Here is an 18,435-nt window from a genome sequence, read left to right as displayed (position 1 = left end):
CTGAGTGGGTTTGTACATGTGTTTTTAATGGGACCCAGTCGGGCTATTTAGTTAAGTAAGGCTAAGTTAAGGAAAAAACTGTAATTCTTAAAAAAAAAAAAAACATTTTCTTTTAAAGTTAAACGAGCAATGTTAATCTACACAGATTTCTTTCCTGAAACTGTTTGTTTATCAATGTAAAGTGTGTAGGTAAAGTGTATAGGAAAGTTTGTGTGTTCAAATTATGTAGTAATCTAAAAAAAAAAAAGATACATATTTTTCATTGGACAGCGATGATTTTTTGCTAAATTTGATGCTAAATTTTTGACTCTATTCCTTTTGGAATTTGAGATGAAGCATTAACATATTGATTAACTGTTGTGTGTTTGTGCTTGTGTATTACAGAGACCCCCCTCACGCTCGCAGTGCAGTGTGAACCAGGGGCTGGGGAGGTGATCAGAGTCTTGGTGATGGGCGGAGCTCATATCGACTTCAGGGCCAAAGATGGCCTCACATCTCTGCACAAGGCCGTCCGAGCTCATGCACACACCGCCCTGCTGGTAAGAGCACAGAATAACAACGCAGCAGACACATTTTGTATTAGCATTTTACAACTTAACACACATGAATTTGGTCATTGGAGGCAAGTCGTGGCCAATCAGATAGAGATGGGACCAATCCGATACAGTATTGTTATCGATATTGGCCGATATTGACGTAATCAGTGTATTGGGTATCGGGTGACCGTGGCCGATCCGCTTAACGATCCATATTCCAGTCCGCAGCTTGAGCTGGATAATAAACCCGCTGTAACTTTAAACACGACACCATAGACTGTGTATAGCTGGACAGAGCATTGTTTCTAAAAAGTTAAAACCACTACAGGTCGGGCGCCCCCTGCTGTTCGGTTGCAGAAAGCTGTGTAACCCCACCCATCCCCATAGGTTTCAATGGCAAAACAAACAACTTTCAATCACGTTTTTTTCTAATATACTGTAATTCTACCTCCATTATTTAAATGCAACAGCTAGTGTAACCTCTGCTTATATTGTCAAATTTTTATATCCCCACAGAATTAGTTTTTTAAAACATTATTCAGCTCTATTCAAAAAGGTGTGGTTATTGGCTTACACCTAGCCGGGGTGGGACCATAGACTGTGTGAGCTCTGTGGAGGCAGCCCTCAGGGGTGGGTTTATTCAAATGAGTAGGCTGTCTCTCCACAGTCTTTCTCCCTCCTCTGTTCTCTACTGCGCAGACTCGGGTATCAGGATCACTAACATGGCGGAAGATCTTGCCTTCATTTTCATTGAATGAATGGGAACGGCGACACAGTCTCTGCACGAAACCCATCGCTGATTCGGATTTCAGTTCCACAGTTTACCCTGAACCCCCAGCAGCTTCAGTCTGCCTTTAGCTGTGTGCCTACAAAAATGTCAATCATCTGGAGAGTTTTCACTTTGGAAACGCTGAACAGCAGAACGGCTACATGTAATATTTGTAAAGTCAGCGTCCGGGGGGTGAACAGATTAACACCAGCAGTATGTTAGCCTAGCTAGCACTAATCTGACAGCTGTATTCTGGTGTTGTAAAGGTATTAACTACAGACTGGTGTAAACTATAGTCATAATCCACATATGCTATAAAACCGCAGGGTCTACAAACACTAACCAGCACAAACACACCCATCTGCTGTTAAAAAACTGAAAAATGTATTTAGTTTGTAAATACAGTTAACCTCATCGATTAGCCGTTAGCCATCTCCATTAATATCTGCAGTCTGTTAGCCTAGCTAGCATTGGGCCGACAGCTGCATTCCCCCATTGTAAATGTAATAAGTAACTCAAGAGAACTGTAGTCATAATCCACATTGAATATCATACCACAGATCCTACTCAATTTTACCAGCTCTAAGAAATCAATATGTTATTAAAAAACAGTGATTCAGCTCGGAAATACAGTTTGCGTTGCCGGTTACTTCGTCAAAAAAATAAATGTTTCCTGCGCAACCAGTGCAAAAATGAGTCTAGAGCCCTGTATTCAATATTTAACATATTTAATATTTAACTTTTCTTTTAAGTGTCTCATAAAAAATAAAATATTTAGTTTTAAAGAAAACTATTGTGTGTTTGTATATGAAGTGTGTCAAATAAATGACTTTGGAATGCATTTACATTAAATGCACTTGTGTATACTCTTTAAAGGGCTGTGTGGTCTGTTTCAGCCTTATTATGTAACCTTAATCATAGTACTAATAATAAACTAAAAGAGCCCTTTTATCGGTAGTTGTATCGTTATCGGCAGTTTTATATCGGAATCGGATTTGGAGCTGAAAAAAGGGGATCATCCCATCACTACAGAGTTATTTTATGCCAGGTTCAGACTACATAACTTTGTGAGTTGTCAGTCGTTGTGCTGTTCACACTACATGACTGGTTGTGCTGTAATCAGTTGTTGAGACTTGCCAACTATATGACTGATCAGCAATATGGGGTCACAAATTACACGTTTTAACTTTTTTTTCTGTGGAAAATCGCACTCACCTGGCTGCTCTCCAGAAACACTAAACGCACACGAAAACTAGCGATGCCATGCCAGATAATCTCTATAGTGGAGAATACACACTTACAATGAGTCCAACTTAAACGGGTTCATATGAAGCATCTGAGCAAAATCAGAGTTTATAAATGTTTGATCAGTTTTATACTGAAATATGTACTTATGTCCTCAACACAGAACTATATCAAATGTTTCAGCACCACAGTCATCATGTTTTATTGTCCTGAACTCCAGTTATATGCCTTTTAAACATGCTCTACCTGAATCTCCAGGATCAGCTCGCCAACCAATCAGCTTCCAGTAGCACTAATGCTAGTGCTTCACAGTGTAGATAAACTGAAATATATAGGCACACTTTCTTTGCATTTTTAGTAAAATACATTTTTCTTTTTTCTAAAATTAAAGAAATATTCATAACAAACAGTTTATTATTATTATTTTTAATTACAAGTTTTTAGTTTTAACTCCATTCCCATTGGCTGTAGGTAGCTGCTACTCCTGACTTCTAGTCGCTGACTGGGTCGGATATCTAGCATGCCAAATATTTGCCGGGTGTCTGCAACTGGTCAGTGGTCAGTTTTTGTCGGCTATCAACGAAAAAATGGGCTAAAAAAAGTATTGGGAAGTAAATATAGCCCTCGATTCTATGCCTGAGTCCAGTTCTAATGGCAATCTATCTTTACAGGGACCAGGCAAGCCGTGTGTGTGTTTGTAAGAGAGCATTTTCACATCTGTGTCAGGAATTAGTGAAACATAAAGAAGCTAAATGCATTAATTAGAATTGATGTCCACAAATATTTGGACCTATACTGCAGTGTATATCTCCAAACTTGGTCTACTCTATACGTTTAAATAAAAAAAAGTGGTGACACTAACTTGTATCTCCACCCTCACACACCTTCTGTTACACTCTGTATCTCCTGCATTAGACTCTGCTGTCTCTCGGGGCATCTCCGGACTACAAGGACCGCCGTGGGCTGACGCCGCTTTACCACACTGTGCTGACAGGGGGCGACACCTCCTGCTGTGAAACCCTCCTCTATCACAGGGCCAAGCTGGGCCTCCGAGATGAAAATGGCTGGGACGAGACCCATCAGGTACCTGGTTCGCTTATGTGTGTGTATGTAAGTGTAAGTGTGTGTGTGTATGTGTGTGTGTGTGTGTGTGTATATATGTGTGAGTCTGTGTATGTTTATTACATAACATTCTGTATGTCTCTAAATGTTAAAGTGCACGGACCTGCATCTCTGTTTCAGTTCATTCAGCATGAGGTCTCACTCTTACTCTGTCTCTCTGGCTGTCTCTCTGCCTGTCTCCCCCTCTCCTCCTCCACCATCCCTCCATCCTCCCAGCCCCACAGTCACCCCATCACTCCACGTGGAGAAGAAAGTGGAAGAGGTACACGAGCATCCTCTCTTTCTTCATCTCCATCTTCACCTGGTCGCGTCTGTGGGTGGGTTTTTGAAAGCCTGCAAAGCACAGCGTTTAGGCCTCTATCACAGTTAGGAAAGTAGGGGTGTAACCACGTGCTTATTTTTGAGATTGGTATAGTTTTAAATAAAAAAAAAATTGGATTAGTATCAATTATTGAACTAATTAGAATCGCTCTTTTACAGCCATGTGTGTTTACTGTGTATAACTTCACCAAAACCCAACATTTTGGAGGAATTGTTAAGGACATCCGACACATGACCTCACCATGCGTTCGCCTAAAAACTTAAAACCATTGTTTTAATTGAGCTATACACACTAATAGTGCACCAGCAAGCACTGCTGAATTATTTGCCACAGTGCTGCACCACCCAATATTTTTAATTATTACAATAAATTCAAAGCGAAATTATACTACAAACATTTATTTGACTTAAAATGTATGTGAATACTAAGATTTCCAATATTTTCAAATAAACTCTCTAGCTTTATTATGTTTGCTCACAGGAAACGGTGAGATGATGGAGAAGATAAGAGCAACAAACTTAACTTATTAGAAAGTAATTATCTAGTCCCCATTAAAATGTTGTCAACATGCTTTACCCAGGGTTTGTACGGGATAAACCTGGACAAGTCATGGAATTTGAAAATAGCAACTTTCAGGCCTGGATAAATTTAGGAAAAATAAAAATACCCAGAAAGTTTTGGAAAAGTCATGGAAATTTTGGTTTACAATCCTTCGCGTTTCCATTTATCGATGGAGAAAATCTATTTTGAGCTAACAAATAAATAAACTCAGAGTTAATTCAGTAATTTAGGCCAACACAATGGAGCTCTCAGGATCCGTGTGTCAATATTTTTATCAGATTCATTTTAGACCTACTGTAATCCATTTCGATAATAGTTTTAGTTGATTTTTGGTTTTATCGCCCATCTCTGCACTGATGTTTTAAAATTGTATGGTCATCAAAATTTGCCTTAAATTCATGGAAAAGTCATGGAAAAATCATGATTTACCTCAATGTCTTCTAAACATAGTACTAAAAAGTAAGAAAATTTGTGTTTGGTAGATTTTGGTATTTCTTTTTGGTATTTGGTATATCAATGCTGCTTAGCAATACATCTGATACAGTTTAAAATATTGTTAACTTCCTTTTAAAATGGGACCACATTTGTTAGGAACATGCGTTTGTGGGATGAGCAGCAGGGCAGAGAATGTGGGTTGCGCCCATTAAAAAAAAGGAAAAATTCAAATTCTCTCTGTTAATGCTAGCCAGCTTATTCTGCCATTGACCTGTTTGCTGTTTAAAGACCTTCTTGGGGTGTCGTCTTCTTGGGATGCCAACTTCACGGCCTGTCTCTGACATCCCCCATAATATGGAACTTGACCTTCAATTTGGAGATTAAATTTGTCTCACTCTAAATAACGCCTTTCCCATCTTCTTTTACCACCTGCCACTTTTAGGGCCTTTCACAGCCACTGCACACGTTCCCATGTGGTGCAGTGGTAGCACACTGGCCTTCAGTCCCAAAAGTTAACAGTTCAAATCCCACTTTGGGCAGCACCTAAACCAAAAGTGCACACTTTGCTCACTCAATTAATCCCATATAAAATAAACTATATAAGTAAATACAAACAAATAAATAATAAAAAAAGACAGCTTTTATGGAGATGCGGATTTTATTTTCAAACAGGACTTGGCACACTGCCCACACTGCCAAAAGTACCAATTGATCTTATATAATATTCTAATTTTCTAAAATACTGGTTTTTGGGTTTTCATTGGCTGTGAGCCATAATCATCAACAAATAAAGAAAACAACGTTTAAAATAGAGCTCTCTGTGTGTAATCTATCTATTTAATATATGAGTTTCACATTTTTTCAACTGAATTATTGAAATAAAGTAACTTTTCAATGATATTCTATTAAATTATATATGTTTTGAGATGCTCCTGTATATATGCTCTTGTAATAAACTGGGAATGACAGGTGTAATTGTGCTTTTTATGGCTAAATTCTAAATAGAAAACCACCAGAGCAGCTTCTTCTTTGTTCTGACAGCAATGATGTGCTCAGGCTTACTAAAGCTTTTGAGTTGTGTGACTTTTTTGTGTTGTATTGTGTGTGTGTGTGTGTGTGTGTGTGCAAGAGTGTGTCTTTCCACCTCTGTTCTGTTCCGCTGTGCCCTCTCTCTGTCTTTCACTTTCAGACTGGTGTTAATTAATAAAGGTGTCAGTGTTCTGACGAGGTATAAAATACCCTTCCTTTGCTCTTCTCTATCTCTCTTTCTCTCTTACCGTCTCTCTCTCTCTCTCTCTCTCTCTCGCTCTCTCCTCAAACACAATTCCTTCTTCCTTCTGCTTCTCTCCTGGATCTCTCTCTTACTCCATCTCCTCACCTGCGCTGTGTTCTTCCTCTTTCTCTCTCTCGTCTCTCTTTCTGTCCACTCATTTCAATGCTCTCTCTATCCCATATGCATTCTTTTCCTTCTTCTCCTCTTTCTCCCTCTTTCCCTCTGCAGGCCTGTCAGAATGGCAACTCGCAGCATCTGGAGCACCTCCTTTTCTACGGCGCCGACTCCACATCCCAGAACGCCTCAGGAAACACTGCCTTGCACATCTGTGCTTTATACAACAAGGTAAAGTTACTGTTTGCTGTGGATCCTGCAGAATAACTCTAGATTACAACATATTAATTGAACATGTGTAGCAGCCAGAGTTCAAACTAGGGTTCTTAGAAACATGAACACTCATTAAACACTTACTAGATGTAAAGGAGGTGAGATATTGAGGTGTTTAGAAGGTTGTGGAGCTTGAGAAGACCTTAAGTTGCTGTGGATCTTGCAGAGTAACACTAGATTAGAACATATAAGATGAACAAGTGCAGCAGCTGGAGCTCAAACTAGGGTTTTAGAAACATGAACACTCATTAAACACTTACTAGATGTAAAGAAGGTGAGATATTGAGGTGTTTAAAAGGTTTTGGAGCTTGAGAACACTTTAAATTACTTTTGATTCTGCAGAGTAACTCTAGATTACAACACGTTAGATGAAAATGTGCAGCATCCAGAGTTCAAACTAGGGTTTTTAGAAACATGGACGTTCATTAAACACTTACTAAATGTAAGGTAGGTGAGATATTGAGGTGTTTAGAAGGTTTTGGAACTTGAGAACACTTTAAATTACTTTTGATTCTGCAGAGTAATGCTAGATTAGAACACATTAGATGAGCATGTGCAGCAGTTGGAGTTCAAACTAGGATTTTTAGAAACATTCATTGCGTTCATTAAACACTTATTAGATGTAAAGGAGGTGAGATATTGAGGTGTTGAGATGGTTATGCAGCTTCAGAAGATCTTAAATTGCTGTGGATCCCGCAGAGTAATGCAAGATTACAACAGATTAGATGAACATGTGCAACAGCCAGAGTTCAAACTAGGGTTTTAGAAACATGAACGCTCATTAAACACTTACTAAATGTAAAGGGGGTGAGACATTGAGGTGTTGAGAAGGTTTTGGAGCTTGTGAAGACCTTAAGTTAGTGTGGATCTTGCAGAGTAATGCAAGATTACAACACATTGGTTGAACACGTGCAAGTTACAGAAAGTTGTTCAGGTCCTGAAGCAGCATCGCAGCCCCAGACCATCACACTACCACCACCATGTTTTAGGTTCAGTATGCTGATCTTTTTCTGAAATTATGTGTTAGTTTTACGCCAGGTGTAATGGGACACACACCTTCCAAAAAGTTCCAGTTTGTCACGCCAGTCCAAATAATATTTAACCTGGGGATCATCAAGATGTTTGTTGGCAGATGTGAGATGGACCTTTGTGTTCTTTTTTGGTCAGAAGTGTTTTTTGCTCAAATGGATACCATTTTTGTCCATTCTCTTTCTTATTATTGAATCTTTAACAATGAGCTTAATTGAGGACAGTGAGATCTGCAGTTCTTTAAATGTTGTTTTGGGTTCTTTTGTGACCTCCTGGATGAGTTGTCCATGCCTTTTTCGTAGTAATTTAGGTAGGCTGGTCACTCCTGGTAAGGTTTACCAGTGTTCCATGTTTTTTCCTTTTGTGTGGTTTGGTGGAGTCCCAAAGCCTTATAAATAAATAAATCTGTAGGGAGGCACTGTTATATAAGCTATATTGACAAATGCTTTAAACTTAAAACTTTAATTTGCCAAGTAGAAACCTTAGCTAACCATCAGTGACTGAAGACAGAGTGCTGTATGGTCAGTCAAATCAGTATCCTCAGATGTTGTTGCTTTAGGACAAAGATTAAAAGGATCATCCAGACTGTTATCAGTAACAATCATATCAATGCAATATTTGGGTATATGGATCTAGAGTAGGAGTTTGCTGTATATTTATTTTGTGGGTGAGTTTTGTGATGTGTGCTTAAGGAGCAGTTTGGTAAGTGATGAAGATGAGGGTGGTGATGGGGTGGAGGCGGGTGCGAGGTCGAAAGTCACGAAGGTGAGGAGCACCTGGGAGCTATATATAGGACCAGGAGGAGGAGTTTGGGAAATTGAGGCATGGTTCATATCCCAAAATTTTGTTAATTCTTAACAACACTGAGTACAGTATTTTGTGTTTGTATCATTTAGGAGAGCTGTGCGCGCATCCTGCTCTATAGAGGAGCTAAAAAGGACACAAAGAACAACAGTGGCCAGACACCCTTCCAGGTGAGTGTTAAAGAAATAGCACACCGAAAAAAATGTCTTGTGCTTCGCAGATCATTTTTATTATTTTATCCTTGCTTGATTTACTCTTTTATTTAAATCATTTTGCCACTGAAGTAAGAGTATCCTTAGACAAGCTGTGTGTGTGTGTGTGTGCGTGTGTGTGTGTGTGTGTGTGTGTGTGTGGTTGTGCAATTGCACATCTGTGTCAGCAATGGGCAAAAGTGTCAAAAGTATACACATTCATTACTTAGGTGGAAGTTATAAATTCTAGGGTTTAAAATACTGTGGAAGTTAAAGTATCAATTTAAGCTTTTTACTTAAGTAATATTGCAAAAAAGTACTGCTTTCAAAACTACTTAAAGTAAAACAAAAGTAAAAGTAATGTAAGAGAAAAAAATACCATTAAGAACAAAAGCTTAGGCCGCACCACAGGAGACTTTAGTGCATGGATCTTATATAAACAAACAGGGTGTCAGAATGGTATATTTTTATACTTCTCATCCTAACACAATCAGATCTATCACTCTATCTGGATGGAGAGATTTATTTGGATAGGGTTTTTTTAATTGAATGATGAAAAGCAAGAATAAAAACAAGCTGAAAAAAAAACAGGAGATACGAGGCTATTTTTAAAATGTAAGGAGTAGAAAGTTCAGATAATTGTTTGAAAAAGTAAGAAGTAGAAGGTTACCAGAGAGCTAGCTAACATTACAGAGGAGAGAACTAAGGTTAGTGGGGAGCTAGCTAACATTAGCGACAAGCTAGCTAACATTACCAGAGAGAGAACTAAGGTTAGCGGAGAGCTAGCTAACATTACCGGGGAGAGACCTAAGGTTAGTGGAGAGCTAGCCAACATTAGTGGCAAGCTAGCTAACATTACCAGGGATTGAGCTAAGGTTAGCGGAGAGCTAGCTAACATTACCCAGGAGAAAACTAAGGTTAGCGGCATCTAGCTCAAATTAGCAGTGATCTTGCTAACATTACAGAGGAGAGAACTAAGGTTACCGGGGAGAGAGCTAGCTTACATAACAACATTAGTGGCAGGTTAGCTACGTTACTGTACACAATGGATCAAAATTGAGAAAAAAAAAACAAAAACAAAAAAAAAAACAAAGATAACAAATGGGAAACATTTGATTTTTTTCTAATACAAAAAATTATTTTAAAACAAAAATTATGATTACATTATGACTACATTTTCGGGTACTAAATTATATTTATTGAGGTCTTAAAAAGGTCTTAAAAAGCATTAAATTTGACTTTTATAATGGTGCAAGAACCCTGCAAATATATAATCCAGACTTCATTAGCTTAGTAACTGAAGTTATGAGTGTTTTAGTATGAATGAATCCCAATTCGTGGTAGCCAATCAGAACAAAGCTAATTTTCACATGTCATTCTTAATAGGAGTTAGCAGATACATCCCTTTTAACTGAAATGAATAAAATATGTCCAGATAATGATGATGATATTCTACATAATTCCTCAAAATTGGACATCGTTGCAGGAAAATAGAACCTGGACACTTCAGTATTGATTTTTGTGAATTAAACAGTGTTATATAATTAATATTTATAGTGTTGATATAACTCTTGCCAGTGTAGTGTAACAGTGTTCACAACAGTGTGTGTGTTTTTCAGGTGGCTGTGATGTCTGGCCATTTTGAGCTAGGAGAGATCATCAAAAACCATCGGGATTCAGACGTAGGTGAGTGTAAATCATGTGTGTGAATCTCTTTCTCTTTTTTTTCTCTCTCTCTCTCTCTCTCTCTCTCTCTCCCCATAGCTGAAAAACTACAGCAATGAACTGCTGGAATAATTTCAAATTCTTTTTGGTGCATCAAAATAACAAATATTTTGACAATATATTGTCTCAAAAATAATTTTGAATGCTGATAGTTTTTATGACATTGTTATGATAAAAATATAATAGCATAATGATGCATTATACACATTATATGTAACGAGCATTAACATATTAATTACTAATAAAATTTACTTGAACTTGGAAAATGAAAAAAAAAAAAACAGTAACCCTTTTCCGAATATTAGTCTCAAATTAAAAATGTAATCACAGATAATTAGTGAGCAGCTTATTCATGTTTTTTATTATTTTGGACACATGACTGTAAATATTTGAAGTCCTAACATAACATAAATTACACTTTTATGAGGCTAGACAAACGACAGACACATGAAGATAACAAAAAGGGATTGAGCAAAAAGGTATAGTGAGGAGCATGCAGGGTTGATAACAAAATGGCAACATAAAAAAAACACATATAAAAAAGGGACGTCAGGCAGTCCAGGGTCAAACATGGTCAATCCGAGTCAGAGGAAAGAAAAGGCTTGTACACAATCAAAAACATATGAAACTGTTCTTCAGCCTCCATTGTCTGTAGTAGCTAGTAAAAGAAAAGCCTCAGAAAAACGAGTCGATCAGGAAAAGCTCTGACGTCTACATCAACCTGTGAGTTCATGGCCTCGCCCACCTTGGCTCAGGAACGCCCACAGACAGCGCTGAATCTGGGCTGCAGCAGAAAGAGCTATAGCCAAGGAGGAGCTAACAGCTCTGTTTACTCTGTTTACAGCTTCTGTTTACATAGCTAGTACACAGTGTTAGCTATCTTGTGTGAGTAACTGTAGGTTTAAATCGGATCTCCGGTGGTTTCTGTGTTTGACCGAGACCTTAAATAAACACTTTGGGAGCCCGGTTTGACAAGGCAGCAGAACTCGACAGAGCACCAGTCAAAGCGGCCGCCATTTGCGTTTTTTGGTTTTTGATTTCAGGATATAGAGCAGACTCTGGGGCTTCGACGTGGTGAGCAAGAGCCAAAGCCTCTCTTTCTACAAATAAAGCAGGGCTAAATAGAAACACCTGAGCAATTTTTCAAAAAAAAAACAGCTCACACGGCATTCATTCATACTAGAGACCACAACCAGACTGTTTAAAATGAAGGGAAAAAAACGATGGAATGAGACCTTAAAGGAATTTCTTTTAAAGCGTCTGTGACACAGACATTAACATGGACTCTTTTGGATAAAAAAATCCCAAATAACTAAAACATAAATAAAAAAAATAAAAAACAGTGTTTTTGAACAAAATCTTTATTCACTCATTCGCTCATTCATGTTAATGTGCTCCTCTCATTAGGTAATTGCAATAGGAAATACTGCAAATTATTTATTGTGGTTATACCTCACTTTTTTCTACAAGGTAATTATTGTGACAGGCGTAACTGTGTCATTGTTTCTAATGTTTTTCTATCAGTGCCGTTTCTGGAGTCACCCAAGTACGCCCCCCAGAGGCGGGAGAGTGGACGAACACTTGCTTTACCACATCCGCACCCATTCCTAAGAGCCAACAGTGATAACAGCATGAACCTACCTGAGTGGATGGCCTTCCCTAATGCTGCTGGCTCTAACATCGTCTCTGTGCAGGTAAACTGTGTGTGTGTGTGTGTGTGTGTGTGTGTGAGAAAGAGAGAGAGAAAAAGAGAAAGAGTTTGAAATGTCATAAATCTGTTTATTCTTTCAGTGAACATCAACAACTTTTTATAAAATTTAAAACTGCGTCCGAGGAAGACAGCATTTCTTGGACACTACATCATTGAGGGCAATTCAAAATTAAACTAATTGAAACCTGATTGCTTATTTAAAATGAACTAATTTCTTTAAGCATTTTTTTTCTAATTTTCTCCCAATTTAACTCGGCCAATTCTCCCATCCAGTCAGCTGCTAATCAGCTGTACATCCCCCAACACTAGTGATGCCACAACACAAGGATGGTGAAGACAGAGGACAGCGCAGCAACTCGGTTCTGATACATCAGCTCACAGATGCCTTGTGCTGATCGACATCACCCTTTAGAGTGATGAGGGGAGAGAGCGCCAACTACCCACCTCTGCTCTCTCTCAGGGCTCCGGAAGCTGATTGCAAGCTGCATGACCGGGATTCGAACCAGCTATCTCCCGATCATAGTGGCAGCACTTTAGACCACTGTTTTTAATTAGTTTTTTAAAATATTATACATCATCTATGTATATGTGTATGTATGTGTGTGTGTGTGTGTGTAATAGGGCCTGAAACATGGCGGGACACTGCGCAGCTCCAGCAGTCCCCGTGGTGCCAGGACCCGCTCCCCGTCCCGCGGACGAACAGGAGACAGAGAAGATCGCAGTCGGCAGACTCGCGGGAGACAGGGGTGAGACACACACACACATAGACATTTACACACATGGACACACCCTTTTTTTCGCATTAGCACATTATTACTGCTGTAATAAAAACATTCAGGCACTAAAATTACTGTTTAACATAAAAACTGTATATAGGAAAGCTCTTTCTCAAACCCTGCACATCAGCTTCATTAACCACAACCACGTGCATAGTTTTTTATAGGACAATTAGAGTTAAGATCAGAGCTAATTGTCTGTAAAATCTCACCGTTTGCCTTCATATTACACTGCAAGTGCCAGTTGTTGGAGTCCAAGCACTGCTCGCTATTATGGAGCCAGTAGACCTTTTTTTTACATAAGATTGTACAGAATTTTACTTCATATTACTTATAACCTTAATATACTGTAGGTCAGTATATATATATGGACGTCTCGCTCACTCGATATTTCATTCACTCATTCCCCCACTTGCTCACTCATTCTCTTACTCACTTATTTATTAATTTACTTCCTCATTTACTGACTCAGTCACTCGCTTACTCACTCATTTGTTAACATAATGTCTTATCTAATCACTCTTACCTGCAGGTATGTAACAGTAACTATAAGGTATCTATCTATCCTCCATTACTCATTCACTTGCTAACTTTTCCTTACTAATTAATTCGCTTACTCATTTACTCATTAACTCACACTTTGCTGACTGAATCACTCACTCACTCACTCACTCACTCACTCTTTCACAAACTAACTTACTCAACCTTCTTCTCTGACCTTTTCTTCTTTAAATTTCCCTCCACAATAATGTATCCAGCCATCCATCCATCCATCTTTCACTCACTTGCTTACTCACTAACTCACTCACGCACTCCTTTTCTGACTCAATCACCAATTCACTCACTTACTCACTAATTTTCTGACTCAATAACCCATTTACTCACTCAGTCACTAGCTCTTTAACTAACTCACTCACTTATCCCTTTTCTGACTCGTTCACTCATTCACTCACTCAGTCACTTGCTCTCTAACTCACTCACTCACTCACTCCTTTTCTGACTCGTTCACTCATTCACTCACTCAGTCACTTGCTCTCTAACTCACTCACTCACTCCTTTTCTGACTCGTTCACTCATTCACTCACTCAGTCACTTGCTCTCTAACTCACTCACTCACTCACTCCTTTTCTGACTCGTTCACTCATTCACTCACTCAGTCACTTGCTCTCTAACTCACTCACTCACTCACTCACTCCTTTTCTGACTCGTTCACTCATTCACTCACTCAGTCACTTGCTCTCTAACTCACTCACTCACTCACTCCTTTTCTGACTCGTTCACTCATTCACTCACTCAGTTGCTTGCTCTCTAACTCACTCACTCACTCACTCCTTTTCTGACTCGTTCACTCATTCACTCACTCACTCACTTGCTCTCTAACTCACTCACTCACTCCTTTTCTGACTCGTTCACTCATTCACTCACTCAGTCACTTGCTCTCTAACTCACTCACTCACTCACTCCTTTTCTGACTCGTTCACTCATTCACTCACTCAGTCACTTGCTCTCTAACTCACTCACTCACTCACTCCTTTTCTGACTCGTTCACTCATTCACTCACTCAGTCACTTGCTCTAACTAATTCACTCACTCATTTATTTTCTGCCTCACTCACTCACATACTCATACACTCATTTTCTGACTTAATCACCCAGTAGCTCATTCAGTCACTTGCTCTCTAACTCACTCACTCACTCACTCCTTTTCTGACTCGTTCACTCATTCACTCACTCACTCACTTGCTCTCTAACTCACTCACTCACTCCTTTTCTGACTCGTTCACTCATTCACTCACTCAGTCACTTGCTCTCTAACTCACTCACTCACTCCTTTTCTGACTCGTTCACTCATTCACTCACTCCTTTTCTGACTCGGTCACTCATTCACTCACTCAGTCACTTGCTCTCTAACTCACTCACTCACTCCTTTTCTGACTCGTTCACTCATTGACTCACTCAGTCACTTGCTCTCTAACTCACTCACTCACTCCTTTTCTGACTCGGTCACTCATTCACTCACTCAGTCACTTGCTCTCTAACTCACTCACTCACTCCTTTTCTGACTCGTTCACTCATTCACTCACTCAGTCACTTGCTCTCTAACTCACTCACTCACTCACTCCTTTTCTGACTCGGTCACTCATTCACTCACTCAGTCACTTGCTCTCTAACTCACTCACTCACTCCTTTTCTGACTCGTTCACTCATTCACTCACTCAGTCACTTGCTCTCTAACTCACTCACTCACTCACTCCTTTTCTGACTCGGTCACTCATTCACTCACTCAGTCACTTGCTCTCTAACTCACTCACTCACTCCTTTTCTGACTCGGTCACTCATTCACTCACTCAGTCCCTTGCTCTCTAACTCACTCACTCACTCCTTTTCTGACTCGTTCACTCATTCACTCACTCAGTCACTTGCTCTCTAACTCACTCACTCACTTATCCCTTTTCTGACTCGTTCACTCATTCACTCACTCAGTCGCTTGCTCTCTAACTCACTCACTCACTCCTTTTCTGACTCGTTCACTCATTCACTCACTCAGTCACTTGCTCTAACTAATTCACTCACTCATTTATTTTCTGCCTCACTCACTCACATACTCATACACTCATTTTCTGACTTAATCACCCAGTAGCTCATTCAGTCACTTGCCCTCTGACTCACTCACTCACTCACTCACTCACTCACTCACTTCTTTTCTGACTTAATCACCCATTCACTCACTTAGTCACTTGCTCTCCAACTCACTTACTCACTCCTTTTCTGACTCGTTCATTCACTAATTTTCTGACTCAATCACCCATTCACTCACTCAGTCAATTATTATCTAACTCACTTACTCACTCCTTTTCTGACCCATTCACCCATTCATTCGCTAATTTCCTGACTCAATCACCCATTCACTCACTCAGTCACTTACTCACTCACTGACTTGCTCGCTCACTGCTTTGCTGACTCCCCAGCTAACAACTTATGGTTAGTTAAATGTTTTCTGAAAGTTACAGTTAATGTTTTAGAACATTCAAATGTTCTAATAATGTTGAGATGCAAACCATTATTATGTCACATGTTTTCATAAAAAAAAAAAAAAGGTTTAAAATATCCAGTAAATTTCATTCCACTTCAGGATTGTGTCCCACTTGTTGTTGATTCTTCACAAATAATTACAATTTCATATCTTTATGTTTGAAGCCTGAAATGTGGCAAAATATTGAAAAGTTCAAAATACTTTTGCAAGGCACTGTAAGTAACCTTCCTGGAACATAAAAAAAAATACTACTAAATAAAAGAAATGCTTACACTCAATCTTTTCTTTGCTGACTCAATCACTGATTCACTCACTCAGTCACTTGCTCACTCATTCACTCACTCATGTTATCACTTACTTACTCACTCATTTACTTGCACACTCGGTCACTCAGTCACTCATTTGTTTACATTGGACAGTCTGAAGAGTCTCAATAAGTGGTTCTTGATTGCTGAGATTATTTAAAAAATTGTTGTGTGTTTGTGTGTGTGTGTGTTTGTGTGTGTGTGTGTGTGTGTGTGTGTGTGTGTGTGCGGTGTGTATTTAGGCCCGGCTCTATCAGCAGTCAGGGTACGGCCCCGGGGCAGCGGAGGCGTCTGTACAGCGCTGTACCAGGACGAGTGTTTGTTGCCACGCGCTCACACTCCGCCCAGGGAGAGCGTGAGATCAGCTTCAACAAAGGAGACAAAGTCAAAGGTGTGTGTGTGTGTGTGTGTTTGTGTGTCTCTGCATGTGCAGATGTGTTTGTGTGTGCAGTGGAGGAGCAGTTTATGATGTTATGGTCAGTCACTAAACTGTCTGTCTGTCTGTCTCTGTGTTTTCCCTCAGGTGTGGATAAACGTTGTCTGTGTATGTATACTTGGTGACATGTGTCGGTATGTCTGTGAATATGTCTGTGTGTCTGTGCGCTTGTCTAATTGTGTGTGTGTGTGTGTTTGTGTATTTACTGTGCATGCAAATGTAGATCGTAGACATTGTGAATATGCGTATGTTTGTGTGTGCGCGCACATTAGAGCTATATCCTCCTGAGACCCGAACGTTTGCTTGTTGTGCATTTTTAATTGATCATATCTATGTGGGATCAGTAGGACTGAACAAGTTTAAAAACTAAATTTTGTCTTTGTACAGAAAGTCTACAGTAAGTAAATAAACTAGTTTCAAACGTAAAATTGGATGAGAATTTTTATCTGGCCCATGTTTCTGTCTGGACTGGCTGTAGAAACCTGTGACTGGGATTCCCGCCATCTTATTTTTAATCAATTGAGAGTACTGTTGTCATGCAACCACCAGATGGTACAGGCAGTGTCTCCATATGAGAACAAAGGGTTAAACTTTTTTAAAAATGTAGAATCATGATGCAGGAACGTAATGTCCTCATAAGAGGACAAAGGGTCTCAAGGGGATATAACAGATATCAATCTTCAAATAAAGCCAAACATTAATTTCACTCCCCATTTTTACTCACATTTTTCAGATTATCAAAAAATGATCATGAGTCACACAAATAAGTCCCTTTAAGAAATTCTGCTTAATCTCACTTTACTATGTGTATAAGAACACCTATCACAGAATCATTTTTTCCATTTAAACCTCTAAACCACCACTGTCAAGACCAAAGAGCTGTTAAAGTATGTATGGGACAAGATTGTAGATTGACACAAGGCTGGAATGGGCTTCAAGGCCATCAGTACAAGTGGAAAAAATGGAAAAAAACAAGATAACAGTAAATCGCTCGTGGGATAAGGAGGACGCTAAATGCAGTTTAATGTAATGTACTGTAATGATTCTGAGTAAGGTGTAAGAAGTGTCAGACCTAATTGTTAATGATCTCAAGGGAGCTGGGAGCACAGTTACAAAGAAAACCATTGGAATCCTGTAGTCCCTCTGATGTAGAAGGCTCATGTACAACATTAATTTAACTTTTCATAACTTTTAAAATTTTTAGTTTATTTTTCTGAATTTTTGTTGATATACTTTCTCGCTCTGTTAAAATAAACACACCACAAGAATTGTTTGTGACTGTTCGTGCCTTTGTAAGGAGTTCAGAGATCAAATAATTACTTTCCCCACTGTAATATATATATATATATGTATATTTTTTACTTGTTGTTTAATAAAATTAAAACTATTACTCTGACAAATTATTAGAAACTTTTGAGCAGCGCAGAATGTGACAATAGCTCTGTTGAAAGAAAACTATTTTGAATATATATTTAATGCATATAATTAAAATAGTTACAAGGTAACAAAAGCCCATCTTTATGTTATTACGTTAAACTCATTTTGGTTTCATTGTAATATTACACAAGTACACAAGTAGTTAAAAGTACAAGCATTTCTATATAATTACTAAGTATTACAAGTACAAATATTTATTTATATTATATATTATATAATTATAACTTTAATATAACAAGTTGTATTTATTTATAAATGAAATATCAATTTCCTACTTGTAACTAATTAATAAATCATCGTAATTGTGGAGGTAATAGCTTTGTAACAATTGGGTAATA

General features: G+C 38.7%; 1 protein-coding gene across 1 annotated transcript in view; it reads left to right on the top strand.

Annotated features, from left to right (window-relative positions):
• The window catches only part of shank1 (SH3 and multiple ankyrin repeat domains 1), a 267,279-nt gene that overhangs the window by 170,527 nt on the left and 78,317 nt on the right, over positions 1–18,435 (top strand). The window contains exons 6-13 of the mRNA XM_049467895.1: positions 385–539; positions 3,466–3,633; positions 6,492–6,608; positions 8,576–8,653; positions 10,294–10,360; positions 11,924–12,093; positions 12,732–12,856; positions 16,467–16,615. Of these exons, the coding sequence (XP_049323852.1) occupies positions 385–539; positions 3,466–3,633; positions 6,492–6,608; positions 8,576–8,653; positions 10,294–10,360; positions 11,924–12,093; positions 12,732–12,856; positions 16,467–16,615 (1,029 nt within the window). The remainder of the gene's footprint in view (positions 1–384; positions 540–3,465; positions 3,634–6,491; positions 6,609–8,575; positions 8,654–10,293; positions 10,361–11,923; positions 12,094–12,731; positions 12,857–16,466; positions 16,616–18,435) is intronic.

The sequence above is a fragment of the Astyanax mexicanus genome, chromosome 19 (genome assembly GCF_023375975.1).
Source record: "Astyanax mexicanus isolate ESR-SI-001 chromosome 19, AstMex3_surface, whole genome shotgun sequence".
In the NCBI taxonomy this organism is placed as follows: domain Eukaryota; kingdom Metazoa; phylum Chordata; class Actinopteri; order Characiformes; family Acestrorhamphidae; genus Astyanax; species Astyanax mexicanus.
Note: the sequence above shows the minus strand (reverse complement) of the source record. Positions and strands in the feature narration are given on the sequence as shown.